Here is a 16088-nt window from a genome sequence, read left to right as displayed (position 1 = left end):
TATTCTAAATTGGAAAGGCGTATCTTTCAAACCATACCTATTATCTCCGTATTAGTTACACATTCTCTGTCTGACTGTCCGTTATATTTTGTTCGCATTTTTTACACACACTGTATAGTCGTGTTTGACTGGGAAAAAAGGAAACACTTTCAAACTTGACTGGATTTTAGTGTCAGTAGGCAACAGCTTAAAATCACTCTACAAAAATGACACAAAGTGAGGATGATGAACCAAAAATCATGAGACTTCATTTAGTGCCCATAATTTTTTATCGATTAGCCCTACAACGTTTTGTCTTACTATTAATGTTTTAGCTTGAAGAAGTGGCTTTCAATGTACAGCGCTTTGTGTCTTTTTAAATTCAAAGGGAAGGCGCTTTATAAGTAGTTATTACTGTTAAAATTGACGTTGGATGGCCATGTATTGAAACAAATATGAAAATATCTGCGTACGCTTTTCAATCGGTCTTGAAAATTAAAGAACGCAGTCAGTGTTTTGACTGAACAAATGACGAATGTGCAGAATATGATTCAAAGAGGATATCGGTGTACAAGTTAATAACAAATCATATTGACACTTTTGGAGAAAAGGGTCGTTCAAAATGTGATCAATGCTGTCACCGCATTAGTACTTACAGGCAGATTTCAAAATGCAAATCTTAAGCCTCACTTAATTTTGTGGTTCTAATATTAAACGAACGTTGTCAAATGTTCAGTATTTATCCAGGGTTTACTTACGTTTAACCCCAACCTTTGATTTTTTAAACGTTTTTATTAACATTTACGGTACATTAATTCAATATTAAAACCATGAGGATTACTTGACCTGTCTTTGACCTATTTATGTCTTATTACGCTCTAGCTTATCTCTTCTTCGTGTTGTTTGGTGCAGGACCAGCTGTTCACTTTATTCAATTTCAATTTCAAGAACATTTATTTCCATCTTTCACAACATTTGATTATAATACAAAATAATGAAAAATTATACTGATGGAGGCATGCTAAAAAAAGCCGAAGCTTATAACATATAACATGCCTGTACACATACATAACATCTCACACGATAGACGAACGTTTAGAATAAAAAAATAAGCAAAACAAACAATTAGAGAAAAGGACAAACAAATGTGATAAACATTACATATAAAAGTGCAATAATAATAACGGAAGCGTATAGAACAATAGAGGAGCAGCGGCAGAGATGACAAGATAAATAAAAAGCAAAGCAAGAGGTAAAAAGCAAGCAAATTAAACTGAGAGAAACGAAGAAGCGGAGAAGCTATGTAATATAATGGGCGAGCAGATGCGTCTTATAATGATTTTTAAATCTGCCTACAGAGGATTGAGATTTGATAAGTGGGTCAAGTCCATTCCAGAGACGTGGTCCATAGAAGCGTAGAGTATTCATCGAGTAGGAAGTGCGAGTGAATGGTACATACAGGTTTTTGTGAGATCTGGTGTGATATTTGTGAATATTATTAACAGAGGTAAAGTACGATGAGAATGTGAAGGGCAGGAGATTATTGGTAAATTTATACATTAGGATACCTGTTTGAGGTTTATTAATATCGATGAGTGTTAGTGTGAGTAATTTGGCGAACAGAGGTGCGGTGTGGTCACGGGGGAGAGACAGGGTGCATATGCGAATTGCTCTGTTCTGGACTTTGATTAAAGAATGGTGTTTTATTTGTTGATGTGCGTGCCCAAACGATGTTACAGTAGTTCAGATAGGGAGGGATCAGTGTGTTATATAGCGTGAATCAAGTGGTGGAAGGTAAAAACGAGCGGAGCTTGGAGGGTACACCTGTGTTGCGGCTTATAACATTAGAGACGGAGGCTATGTGATGAGACCAGGAGAGTTTATCATCGATAATGACACCAAGGAATTTTGTGGAATGAACTTTACAGATGGCAGTACCATCTATCTTCACAGCTTCATGTTGACTGGAGTTGGATGACCTACTGAAGATCATATACTTAGTCTTAGAGGAATTAAGGGAGAGCTTGTTCGCTTGGAACCAAGATGAAGTTTAACAAGCTCGAAATTCAAGATGTTGATCAGAGAAGCAAAGTTTGAATGTGAGAAGAGAATAGTAGTGTCATCGGCAATAAGGATAAAAGACAAGAGAGGAGAACTACAGTGAAGATTATTAACGTATAGAAGAAACAGCAAAGGGCCAATGATAGAGCCTTGTGGCACGCCATAGTGGATTGTCATGGGAGAAGAATCGCAGTTTTTACTGTAGTATACTGTCTCCTATTTGATAGGTAATCAACAAACACTGAAGAGCGACGCCTCTAACTCCGTAATACTCAAGCTTTGATAGGAGAATGGATTGGTCAATCGTATCGAAAGCCTTAGAAAGATCAATGAATAAACCAACAGTGTAGTTTATCAGAGAGAGAGCTAGAGAGGTAATCAACAAGATGGATAAGCGCCATATCTGTGGAATACTTGTTCCGAAAGCCGAATTGATGATCATAAAGAAGCTGGTGTTTGGAGAAAAGTTAGAAAGTCGCTTATAGATCAGCTTTTCAAGTATTTTTGAGAAGCATGGAAGGACGGAGATAGGCTGATAATTAGAAAAGTCACGGCGGTCAAAGGTTTTAAAAACAGGAGTTACCTTCGCTATCTTTAGATTAGAAGGAACGACACTAGTAAGGATAGACAGGTTGAAAATGTGCGCAAGAGGATGAGAGATGAAGGGAATGCAGGATTTAACTACTGATGAATGGATATCATCAAACCTACAACTGGTATTTTAAGTTCATGAACAACTTGTGAGATTTCAGAAGGATCGGTGGGAGAAAGAAAAAAAGAAGAGGTATTTCTATCATGCAGATAATCTGTGAAGTGAGCATCGGTGGAAGGAATCCTGCTAGCCAGCGTTGATCCGATACAAGAAAAGTAAGAATTGAAGGTGTCAGCAATAGTGGAAGGATTAGAAATAGACTGATTATCATTGAGGAAATTATCAGGAAGATCATCCTTCTTTTTCTTGCCCAAGATATTATTGATCTCACGCCATGTGCTTTTGATATCTTTCTTTGCATTGGCGAACCTGCTGGCGTAGTGTTTTTTCTTTGCCATTCTAATAACTTGAGTGAGACGATTACGTTACCTTTTGTATCTCTGTTCGTTTGCCATTGTAGGATTACGCAAGAAGCGTTATACAGCTTGTGTTTAAATTTACAGGACTTCAGTATTCCCCGGGACATCCATGGCTGATTCTTCTTGCTTTTACCAACAACTTTTGTTACAAGTGGGAAATGATGATTGTATAGAACAGTAAATCTATTGAGAAAGGCGTCATATGCGGTCTCCGCATTGGTGCAATCGTAGACTTCACTCCAGTCTGTGTGCTCAATGTCAGCTTTAAAAGCCGAGAGTGAAGCGCTACAGATGTCCCTTACGACGTAAGTACTTGGGGAAGGATGATGGCCTTGGAAACAGTCAGAAGTAATCTGGAAAAGGGGAAGGTGATCAGAGATATCAGCATAAAGTATACCTGAAGCAGAAATATTGGTGTTATTGTTAGTAAGGATATTGTCGATAAGAGTGGAGCTGTGGGGTGTGATACGAGTGGGTTTATCTATCAATGGACGAAGACCGTAAGCATAAAGAGTATTCACAAAATCCTCTGTAGGCTGATGAGTGGAATAATTAGTCAAGTCAAAATTAAAGTCACCCATTATATAACACAGCTTCTTTTCATTCGTGATCTTGTTGAGGCAAATATCAAATGAAAGGAAAACAATGTCTGTGGATGTGCCAGGAGCTCTGTAAACAGTACCAATGACAAGATTACAAGCACCATCACGCTGGATCTCAATAAACACACATTCAAAGTCCTCACAAGAGGACATGAGATCGTCTCTTTTGATGAAGTTCAGGCAGTCACTGACAAAAAGGGCAACTCCTCCCCCTATTCAGTTTCAGTTTTCTTCAACTGCTCTTCCTTGCGGTCTTTCTCCTGAAAAAGGTAATGAAGTAACCACAGAGTTATTATTTTGTTAAATTGACAAAAACAAACAAAAATACAAACAAACAACCCAACTACACGACAAAGAAAAACAAACTAGAAAGCACCCAAAAGAGCGCAAAGCTTCGCAAAGGCTAAACAATACCCCGCAATCTTGTCAGTACACCCACAAGAAAAACTTGCATGGTTCACGAATCCTTTAAAAGAATCCTTGATCCAGACCTAGATCCTGATCACTTCCAAAATGTAATCGATTTGTACTTTTACGGAGGACCACCCCTAAAATTACATGTAAGTCCGTCAATATCCTTTTTGAGTTATCTTGCTAATCGACAAACCAACCATCCAACCGACAAACAGACAAACGCCGATGAAAACACAACCTCCCTGGCAGAGGAAATATAAAACAGAATAGACAACAACCAAAACGTCTTGGGTAGCAACTCACCTTCACATTGCGGAGGGTGTAGAAAACTCCGAAGAGCACCAATACCGATATCACCCTGATGCCCCCGATCAAACCCTGGAAGGAGTATCTGAACAGGTCGATATCGTAGAACCAACACGCGCCCCTATCACCGTTGTTGTACCCCCATAGGATACAAGCCAGGTTGATTGCCGCGCCAAAGTACAAGGGTGCTGGGAATATCCTGATAAAAGCGAATTAAGATATAGTTAATGCAAAGTCACTAGATAACCAAAAAAAAAAAAAAAAATGGCACTGGTGATCACTTATCTGTTTTAAAGAATCTATTGACGAAAGCACACAATGTATCATGGGAGCTCATAGAAGAGGTTTTACTGCCGTTTGAAGATGATATTTCAATTCAGTTGCAGTCTATTTCAACAGTACCAAAATATTAATGACAACGACAATCTTAATAAAATGATAGCAGAAATAAAAACATTTGGAATAAGAGGTGAAGCAATGTTTGTGGGGAATGGGCTCCTACGCATAAGTGTGCATTGAGCCGACTTGATGTGAGTTTTTCCCCCTGATTATTATTTAGTTTTTTTGCAAGAAAACAAGTGAGCAAGAAGACAAATGTGCAAGAAAACGAGAAATGAATGTTAGACTCCTCTAATTAAAGAAGTTTACATTTTACTGACAGTTGGATTCTGTTTCAGTGCGAGTGTCAAGTTTACATTTTGAATGTCCTCGATAGCTTGGGGGTGAACATGACAAATTCGATGATTCCCATCCTCAATAGACGCGATTGTTGGTTGATAATGACTATCTCAGAGTTGTAATGACTCGAGTCAATTACTCGACTCGAGTCCGACTCGAGTCACATTTTTTGGCGACTCGACTCGACTCGAGTCCCGACGGGTAAATGACTCGACTCGACTCGAGTCACTGCGAGCAAATGACTCGACTCGACTCGAGTCCCTCATCAGAATGACTCGACTCGACTCGAGGAAGCTAATAAGACTCGAGTCCCAAATAAAAGCAAAACTTACTTGCGAAAAATATTTGCAATGACTTACGCTGCGCCGTTCGCGTTGCCAGTTTTTGTTCACGTCACGTTAATGTTCGCGAATAATGTACGTTTATATACAGCGGCAGTCTGTTTCCTTTCCATAATGAAACAACAAACATACACCGTGTCGCGGACTCCCACCTTGTGGTTCTATAGCATGTAATGCTAAACCCGGAACCAGACTTAAAACGCATTTCTCCATCCGTGGTTTCATCATTGGTTTCGGGCGATTTTGAATTTCTTGGTGGAACGCTGGCTAAATTCATGTCCCGATTTCACACACAAAAATGAATACGGACGAACCCACCTTTAAATAATCAGAAACAGTTTTGTATAATGCAATTAGGTTTTAACGTTGTCAGCGATCAGCGAACAACAAAATCTAGACCCGAAGCCAAACCAGTTATAAGACCGAAGTTTCACATCTTCTTATCTGTGACGTGAGCTAGCAATGGAAACTGTTGGTTGGGTACCATACAGCATACTTTATGTCTTTAGATTTCCGTAATAGACTGGTGCCTTGTATTCTTTCTCTCTTGTGTTTGTTGATTTTTATTGTAATTAAGTGTTCAAATATTAACTCAATTGACTCGAGCTAAATACTTGACTCGACTCGACTCGACTCGACCACACTCTGTGACTCGACTCGACTCGACTCGACCTTGTTGACCTAATGACTCGACTCGACTCGAGTCACTTCTTTAAAATGACTCGACTCGACTCGAGTCACAAAATTAGTGACTCGTTACAACTCTGACTATCTTGATAATGCCTATCTTATATTCCCGATTTCATTTCAAGGCGCCAAATGGCCGTGTACATCATCGACAGTTTTGGCGGCATAGTGGTGCATAGGATAAAATAAACATTACCTTTACTCGTGGACGACAAAGGTGGCATATGAGTGTCAATGTATCTAGGCAAAGGTTTCAAAAGGTGTGCTAAAAGGTATGTCAATCCATGAGAGCGCCCTCTACAATATTGTGTTGGAGATTTTCATACAAATCACAATGCAGTGCGCCATCAAAAAAAAAAGGTTTACAGCACAGAGTCAGTCGGCATTCCTTAGCATTGACCGATTTTACAGGTATTTTGTCCTCGAACTAGATAAAGAGTTGTAGACATGTATACGTGTAATACAAACTGTTTTGGTTTCTTCGAATGAACTACAAAGGGAAACTGACCATGAGAATATTAACAATATTTGGAAGTTGAACAAAGAATTAAACTGGAGCGGGGTTAGAACCTGCGACTTCCGGATTATCGTTCTGTTGCTATACCATTGAGCTATTCAGCGTTTAAGCGTGTTCCCTGACTGTAAGGCATATATGGGCTGTTTTTCACCTACAACGCAAACAACCTCGTCCCCATGCATGAGTTAAACATTTTAAGCCTCGTTCCAATAGTAATCTTGTGTTGGAAACTAGTTTTCCTGTATCCTGATCCAAGTGATGGATTTTTATCGTGAACTTGATGATCCATCGTGTATTACTTATTTTAACCTTCAATGTGAATAATTAGGTCAATTCTACCTAACAAAAAAGATCTTCAAGATCTACACACGTGTGTAAGAACTTGTAAATGTTCCCACATCAGGTTGAGAGAGCGTGTAGTTGGGAGAGCGTCTACGGTTTGACACAATGGGAACGAGGTTGGATTCTGCAGGTAAGCGATGGACACGTGAATAACTACAGCATCTTTTACAATTTGCAGAGTGACGACTATGAGGAAGGAATGTGGGAGGTGTGAAGCAAACGTTGGTGGCACTTTTATTTATATTGATCATTTATTTAAATACATTTGACTAAGACTTTACACGGGAATAAGTTTCATAAACCATGTGATCCTCTAAATTCACCAAAGCAATGATGATATTTACCCAAGAGATTCAGAACAAGTGTCTGGAAACCGAGAGCCGTTGCTCGCATATCATCATCGACAATTCTGTGCGGGTTAAAATGACAACCTTAATTCCAGTATTAAATATTGTAAGGAATCACGTCCATAATAACTACATAACAAGTCCGGTTAAAAGTAAATCCGCAAGTCATTTCTTAAGTAAAGTCCGTAACAGGGTTGAAAATAGCAAATGAGCACCTTTGTCAAAGTTTGTCGAATTAAAGTGCTCATTCGAATATCTTCAATTGATTATCTCGAGACGGGATGACTTGTGAGGGACTTAATTATTGGGACTTAATTATTGGGATTTATGATAACTTTGAGGACTTTTTGGGACTTGTGGAAACTTGTTGGGACTTGTTGGGTCTGAAGTATGGGGACATGTGTGGACTGACTTGTGGAGTCGGTAGGGGCTTGTGGGACTTTTGATGATTTGTGAAGACTTTACGTGTGGGGACATATGGGGACATTGCGGGGACTTGCAGAACTTTGTTGGACTTATGAGCATTTGTGAAGACTTATGCAGTTTTCTGAGGACGTATGATGACTTGTGATGACGGGACATCAGTACTGAACTGTATTTCAGATTTGTCGATATTGTTTATAACTTGTAATGATTTGTGGGGAATTGTCATGACTTGTGCGGACTTGTAAGGACCTGTATGGACTGTTTATATATATGTGACTTGTAATAAACTTGTGTGGAAGTGTGGGTACTTGTGGGGGCTTGTAAAGACTTGTACATACATGTGATGGACTTGTAGGGACTTCTCAGGTCTTGTGAGGTCTTGTGATGGACGCCACTACAGTACGTACTGAGCATTATTGCAGAATCGTCGATCTTGTTTATTTAGACGAATAATACTAATAATAGTTGTGCTAATGCATCTACAATATCAAAGGGCTTTACAAATATGACGCTTTCATCAGGTCACGAGACCACGCGGCAACCAATGCCAGTGCACATTCGGACTCTACCCTCTCAGGTACCCATTTTACACTTCTGGGTGAAGAGAGGCAATCGTAGTGAAGTGTCTTTCCCAAGGGCAAAAGCACCATGTTCCTGGCAGGGATCGAAACCATTCACCATCGTTCATAAGGCAAACACAGTAATAACTGAAATGTTGAATCCATCATTGATTTTCATTGGTGATAGCGCCCTCCACTGTTGCGGTGGCATGGCAAACTTGTTAGAGATCAGGACTAGTTGCATCACAGAGGAACAAAATCTAAATCCAGTCTTGGGCCGAAACTATATTCTTACTGTGGCATTGTTAGAGGAGCACAAGAAATAGCCAATTCACATGGCGACCACCTGTACACGGCCCTCTACGGCGTCTTTTATTTAACACCATGAGATGGCGCTCTTCAACAATAACAGTTATGCTATAACACTATTGCACTCACCTCAATGTTATAAGTGCCAAGCCCGTTTTGCCGAGAGAGCTACTGAAGAACATCGCGGCACAGATAGTTATGATGAACGGCACAACCCAATCCGGGCAATCGTCTGCGCACTCACCGTCTATGGCCGTTGCGTTCACGCCACCAGGTTGGATGCAACGACACTCGCTAAAACTCTGCAAAATAAGAATGCAATTTGATAAATGAAAGAGACTAATATTAAACGAGTGTAGGTCATCGAGGTCACCAAGGAGAGTCACAGCCATAATTTGTAATTTGTGACTGGCTGTCAATGCTTAAAGGCATTTACTTAGGATCATTTGCGTTTCATGTATATTTCGTTCGCGTCCAATAATAACATCACTAAAAATCCAAGGAAGAACGATTTTAACATGACCCTGTTGAAATTTCAGCTCAGTGGAAACAACACTTTTTGAGAAAACAGTAAAAAACAACAATTCATGAGCATTTTTCCTCATGAAATTCGGAGAGACCGTATCAGCGGCAAAACAGTGAGTGTATGTCTGTAGTGATGTTTAAGACTTCATGCGTGCGTTAATATTTCTGTTGACGTACCTATACCTAAAATACATTAGCTCAATTATATATTGCTTCTGCGAGAACGTATTGATTTCAAGTTGAAACATTTTGTTGAGATACTGAGACGTCCGAACGAGTTTCTGAACTACCTCGTATCTTAAAAAACAAAAATGTCAGATTCCTGCATGAATACCTTTCACTCAACAACTTACATTGATCCATTTTCCTCTGTCGTCTTTGGCCCTCTCCACAACCTCGCACCCAGCGTAACATGAGGACACATAGGTTTATGCCGTCGGCACCGCAGACGGGGCTGTAGTCCTCGTTCCCGCAGGTACAGTTGACGTTGCACGGCGACACAGCCTGCTGAACCGAGTCTGGAAAAATAAGCGGCCTAGGGGCAAATAAGTCAGGTTACCTGTGTTACGCATTTCCGTTTTTACCAGTTAAACTTATCACCCCATCACCAGTACGGTTTTTGATTTTATCGTAGTGGATAGACCACAACGTTACCCGTACGCATACCAGATGTCGTTCTACATGTTTAATCCGTCGTATGATGATCAGTCACATGATTAAGAGTAACATGATGATAAAATGGCTGCCGTCACTTTTAATTCATGTGACTGGTTAACAAAAATATCGCGTCCGGTGAAATCGCAGTGCTGCCCGCACACCTTTCTGGTGACATCTGTGAAATCGTACGGGAAAACAATCAAACATAGTTAATTTCATCCGGTCGCGCGACGTACAGCCAGGTCGGTCCGAAGTTTTGTGCGCACACCTCGGTACGATTACCCGGTGATCCGGTGCCCCGGTAAAATCGGAAACTTGTACCGGCTTTACGATCAGGGTTACCTTTAGGATTGGGTTTAGGTTAGGATTTGGCTTATGGTTAGGGTTTACGAGTTTCTCTCTTTACGACTCGCTGTACCAAGTATTAGCTACATAATTCTAAAGACATTGTATAAAAACGTTTAAATTTGCGACAAGATTCTTGGAAAGTAAACCTATTCAGTTAATTGAAACCCCTTATCATATAGGTATATTGTGGAAAAAATGTGTCCGCTATTCATCCCAGATATTCAATGAGATGACCCGTTTATTTAAATGTTTGGCAACCGTGTTATTTTGGCAGATACACGAAGAATACAAATAACACCAATACAAACACAAGTAATCTGCCACTAAATTAACCACGTTTTGCATGAAGACAATTGGCATAACAAATGAATATGAACTGGCGATATTTGATCAGTCTGTTCAGGGTTTTGATGCTGATCAGCCCCAAACAATCGAAGTGTTATTGACTCTTCCCCAATTTCAACAAATCCATATTTATGGCCACATCAGTTATCTACGAACTGTTCTTCCTGGGGTCCCTGGATATTCAAATAAATAACACATTTTGCACAATCAAGAACATATCGGTCGTTGAGATGTCTTCCACGCTGTTTATCTGTAGTAATTCCCGTTCATGTCAAGTGTATACCATTTTTGTATGTTTTTATGGACATTTGATAATCTCGTTGCGAGTACTCGCGAATAGTTTCCTTGCAAGTAATTGAGTAGCTAAATCTACTACCCGCCCAGGCCTAGTAGTATTGAAGATTGCTGTTACTTTATCATACATGATGAGTGAAAAAGGGAACATTGTGTTAAAATGGTGATGGTTTCCGAACGGATTGCCAATTTAAGTCATTTTTTTTTATGTAAAAGTACCTTGAACATTGGCTTTCAAGTCTGTTTTTTTCTGGTGCAACACATTTATCATATATTTTTTGGGGGTTTGGGTTCCGCTTTTTGACTCATCCTGTATTAATTAATGTATATATTTGTTTTTTTTGGGGGGAGGGGTTGTTTACGTACTGGGTAATTGCGGGAAGCCCGTCGAAGGGTGCAGGAGCTGCGTAGTTCGTTGAGACACCAGCGACAGGCTTTGTGTTACACCCTACGAGGAGAAAGGCGGGCATGCACAGGATAGCAACAACTTCACCGAAGATCAGAATGAAGGTGCACTGCGCTGGTGACAACTTCCAGCGCCTGATGATTAAGCCTCCGATCACGTTACCAGCGGCCATGCAGGCAACGACGACAACTATGGGAAGAGAACCAAGACGATATGACACATTACAGTATAACCCCAACAGTGTCAGTCCGACTATTTTTGCAATAACTACAAAACCATGCAAATTTCGTATTTTTGTGGATGTGCAGATGCTCCTTAGTCTCGGTCTCAACCCCTATGAGTGTCATTTAGTTTTAGTCACACATCACTTCACACGTATCTATTGATTACAACAACATTTTGGACACTGTGACCAAGTTCCGTGCCTTAGTCAATTTCAGTACTATGTTAAGTAAGCTGTGTAAAATCCTTCATGTTATGAAACGGGATGCTGTTGGGATTGGAATAATTTGCCTGCATGCCGAGACCTAATATTAATGACAAATGATTCCAATGCCAAACCAATTCAGCCTTTGTTCACAACATGCAGAATTGTACACAGCTGACATAACGCAGCACTGAAATCGATCAAGGCATTGTTAGCTGGTTGTTGTTGATCAATTGTCAATTTTGCAGTGATGCGTGACTAAAATAAATGGAACCCATAGGGTGACAGAAAGTCAGTGGTGTAGCCGCAGGGGAGGGGGGGGGGCGTGCCCCCCCCCCCACACACACACACACTGAAAAATTCCTGGCTACGCCACTGCAGAAAGTCCCGCGCTCATTGCTTTATGCGCTCAGAAAACGTTATAGAGCATTGACAAAGTGTTTCAGACCCGTTTCCGCATTTTCGTTGTTGCAAACCGTTAAAACCCTCCATTTGATTTCACCCATAATTGGCATGATTTAAGCATAAAGTATTAGGCCTAGTCTGACGAAAATTATCGTTATTGAACATCATACAATTGTTGCCTGTTGTGATGGGGTCCATTGTGTTTTGTACACCCGAGAGTGTACAAAACCCATCGACCCCAATCCCGGCAGGCAACGATTGTTTTGTTATACCATGGTAATAGATTCCAAGCGTCTGAAATTGTGGATTTCCTCCAGTTGCCGTGTAGTAATAGCGGAAGTACTATTTTGAAAGATCCATGATTACTGCACCGTGAATATTTGCATTTTTTTTTCGCTGCACAGAAACATAAATTATTTTACCTTGTTACTGAATAGTAAAACAACACGTTCAACAGTGGGGTAATGTACTCTGTGGGGTACATCACTCATGTGATGGGTGTACCCCAACATGATACATTAACTAACATAATTAGGGTGTACATCACGTGCTTGGTTCTCGACCAATAAAACATCACAATCTATTACCGAGGTATATCAAGTACATTTGTGTATACATGGCACGCACGCCTCACCTCGTACGCTTTAGTAAATAATAAGTGGTTTATTTTCCTTTGTTTTGCAGAACTACAGGCACAAAGGTACACATATGCATTCCCGTCAAACCGTACATATTCCTGATTGTACCACAAGCTCTCATGCTGTAATTTCACCTGTACTCATCCACTTAAGTATTGTATTCATGATCTGAACTAATAACGCTAACAGTTAGTGTTGCTTGCCCAGCAACAGTTTGACCGCTGTCCATGTGTCACTGTGTGTAACCTTCGACCCAACTGCGCCTTTCCTTTCCGGTATACCCCTTCGCCATTTCACAAGGGGGTTGAGGCCAAGGCTTATGAATATCTACACATCCAAAAATGACCTCTAGGTACTATAATTATTTCAAAAACAGTCAGACGGACACTTTGTTGACATGCTGTATAAATGCCGACTTGGGAGAACATGCAATCGTAAAGTCCAAACCATATGCTGGAGTTGCAGTCGAGAAAACACAAACTAACACATACCAAACATTTTGAAATATGTCCATTTAAAAGTCTGACTGCATAATTATAACTCCACTAATTTTGTTTAATTGGATGGGCTGAATCTATGATCATCAACAGGAAATAATGTAGGCCCTAAAGTCTATTAATATTAAAAAAATAGTAACAATAATAATAAAAAAATACATATTAAATATTGATACGAACTTCGGGAAATTTGCTTAACAAGTAAAATGGGTCTGTTTGTAGCATAACTAATTGAAATAGCCCTCTCTTTTGATCATTACTAATTAGTGCAAGCTGTTCCTGGTAAGTTTTTGTAAGTTTTAACCCCAAGGGTTAAAAAAAGAAGGGAATATTACAATTATCTTCGACTGCTGTTAGGTCTTGGGTTTTACCGGGTTTAATGAAGCAACAGACCCTAAGGAACCAAAACTATTACAACAGTACCGGATCGATTTGTTTTTACTTGCAAGTTGTGATGCCAGTGAAGTGCTAATTCCCAGCTCCACTCTGAAGTATTTCAGCGCAAACGTTCCAAACCCGAAGTTATAGCGGACGAAGCTGCAGTAGTAAGGCACAGCAAGAGCAGTGGCACATTCGTGAGCATCGTCTTGTAGCTATAGAGCATTTCTCCAAATAATGAAAAGGGGAATACGTTAAAGCAGTAACCTGGTTATTCTTGGCACGAAACTGGATTTGGATATTTCCCTATGAAAAGTCAGCACAAATTCCGCAACGTATTTTTTGGGGGATGGAGGGTTTCCATATTTAGACGCCCACTTAAATTTGATCAACGTCCAGCAAAGAGCTTGATGGCCATTTTTTGGTGAAGAAAAGTCGTTTTGCAGAATTTTGTCCCATTTTTAAACAAATTTAATTTTAAACCAAACCAAAACAGGCACAAATGGTATGTTATACATGTCAGTAGCTAATCCGGAAGTTGTCACATCAGGTAAGCAGTAAGACAATGGCAAAGTGACAAATCAAAACAAGGTAACACATCGGGCAGCCAACAATACAAGGTGCAGGGGTGTGAAATCTCAGCTTTGATACTTGATACAAAAGTATAGGAGATTTCCAAAGTTCAGCTTTTTTACACCTTTTGCAGCTTTTTTTAGCTATTTTTATCAGTGGTCACGCACACCCCTGAAGGTGCCATGTCTTGAAGTCAGTGACTACGGGGTGGCACGTTGAGGTGTTTGCTTGACAAATAAGGTGACACATTGACTGGTAGACAGTCACATCAAAGGACACAAGTGTGACTTGATCAACCTGACATGACATTGGAATACCTAGTTTGGGACATTGTGACATTGCGTTAACACCAAGTGACATACACGGCTAAAGAAAAACCATAGGTTCAATTATATACATGTACAAACTAAGGAACTCGGCATAAAGCTTTTGTATGCAGTAAATGTGTAAAAGACATCTTAAAGTGAAACAAAAAAAGGTTGGGTGTCGAATCTTCATACGAAACGTTCCATAGGTTGCACACCTTGCCCCTCCTCTTGATTGGGTAAGGAATTTGATTGGTTGGCCGGGCAGTAAGCATACTTACTCTTCAGAATCACTGATAGTCTTTTCGTAAATGGCGCCTTGTTACGATCGTCCTTTGCCCCGTCGCTTCCAGTTTCACTTGCTGAAAGCTCGTTCAACTCCAGCTCTATACCGTCATCTCTAGTTTCCTGAAACCCGTTCTCCTAATCGGTAAGAACCAAATATTACGTTATAAGGCAAACATGGCAATTAAAAACATCCTTGCTACTCTTCGTTTTTGAACAAGTCTCCTGTTTAAACAGACACATCGTACCTTAGTTTACATTTCAACGTACATATTTTCTTTGGATTTTACAAAACAAAGGGACAGTTTGAATCAGTTTGTTTCAAAGAGCATTTCCTCCTTTTCATAATCCGCACGGTGTGATATCATTTTTAAAAGCTAGACTAAACATTCCACATGTAAAGTTTATATTGAAGTCTATCGAACATAATAATTTAACGCCTGGACACTTACTGGATTGCAAGAAAGAAAAGCAAATTGACCCGTAAGTCAAAGCACAACCGAAAGCGGGATAGGTTTATACTAAATAGAGGTGTGTTTTAAGGTTAACTTACTATATCATTATATTGCATTTGGCAACTTAATATTCATTACTTGTTTAATTATTCAAGTCCAATAACGAAATTAAGAAAGAGCCAGAAATAAGTCTAATTGTCAACCATGCTTATTGCCAACCATGCCAACACAGATTATATATACGACTAACCGTGTGTGTGAATGAGCGTGGTGAATGTGTCCCTGCTCAGGCAAGTGAGCCACGCCCCCGTGAATATTCATAGCTTACCTTCGCTTCCTTGCAGTTGCTCTTCCTCCCTTATCCTCTCTTTTGTCTTAGGCAGGTGCCGGGGAAAGAAGAAGAAGGGAACGCTGATCAGCAGGACCGCGCAGCCGATGATGACGAAGCCCAGCCACCAGGCACCGATATACCGGGGGTCGGTCTGCAGGAAGGACGGTCGGTCCTCGGGGGCGACGCGGTCAAAGTCCACGAAGATAGAATTGGTCAGGGAGCCGAGGAGCAGCCCGCCCACGGAGCCGCCGCTCCCGGCAATAAAGAGAAAAGCTGCCGGTGATAGACGTAAACGATGGCGATAAATGAAGATACATTGCAATTAATGTTATACTTTTCATTGCAGTGCTTTGCGACACCCTTAGTTTATATGTGTGAGAAATCCTCTGGACAATGCAATCTTATGTATTAATAGTGATACTTTGATACTATAGCATACTCTTACTAACTATATTCACCGAAGCAAACAAAGCAAGTCTGGTCAAGCTGGTACCTTATCGCTACACATCGTATTCAGTTGATTCAGAATCGCTATTCACTAGAAAATATGTGTTTGCCTCTGGTGTACACATTGGGATT

General features: G+C 40.2%; 1 protein-coding gene across 1 annotated transcript; it reads right to left on the bottom strand.

The window, feature by feature from the left end:
• Positions 1–1759: 1759 nt before the first annotated feature.
• On the bottom strand, positions 1760–15782 carry LOC115921232 (solute carrier organic anion transporter family member 5A1-like; the record flags this gene model as incomplete). The annotated part of the gene is made up of 7 exons (XM_030978523.1): positions 1760–2010; positions 3509–3647; positions 4431–4632; positions 8770–8942; positions 9568–9700; positions 11176–11404; positions 15507–15782. Coding segments are annotated over 7 exons (1403 nt in total), but the record flags the coding sequence as incomplete, so codon positions are not given.
• Between the last annotated feature and the right edge of the window lie 306 nt (positions 15783–16088).

Source organism: Strongylocentrotus purpuratus, unplaced genomic scaffold, assembly GCF_000002235.5.
Source record: "Strongylocentrotus purpuratus isolate Spur 01 unplaced genomic scaffold, Spur_5.0 spur5_contig_146, whole genome shotgun sequence".
In the NCBI taxonomy this organism is placed as follows: Eukaryota; Metazoa; Echinodermata; class Echinoidea; order Camarodonta; family Strongylocentrotidae; genus Strongylocentrotus; species Strongylocentrotus purpuratus.
This window is presented reverse-complemented; position numbering and strand designations above follow the sequence as displayed.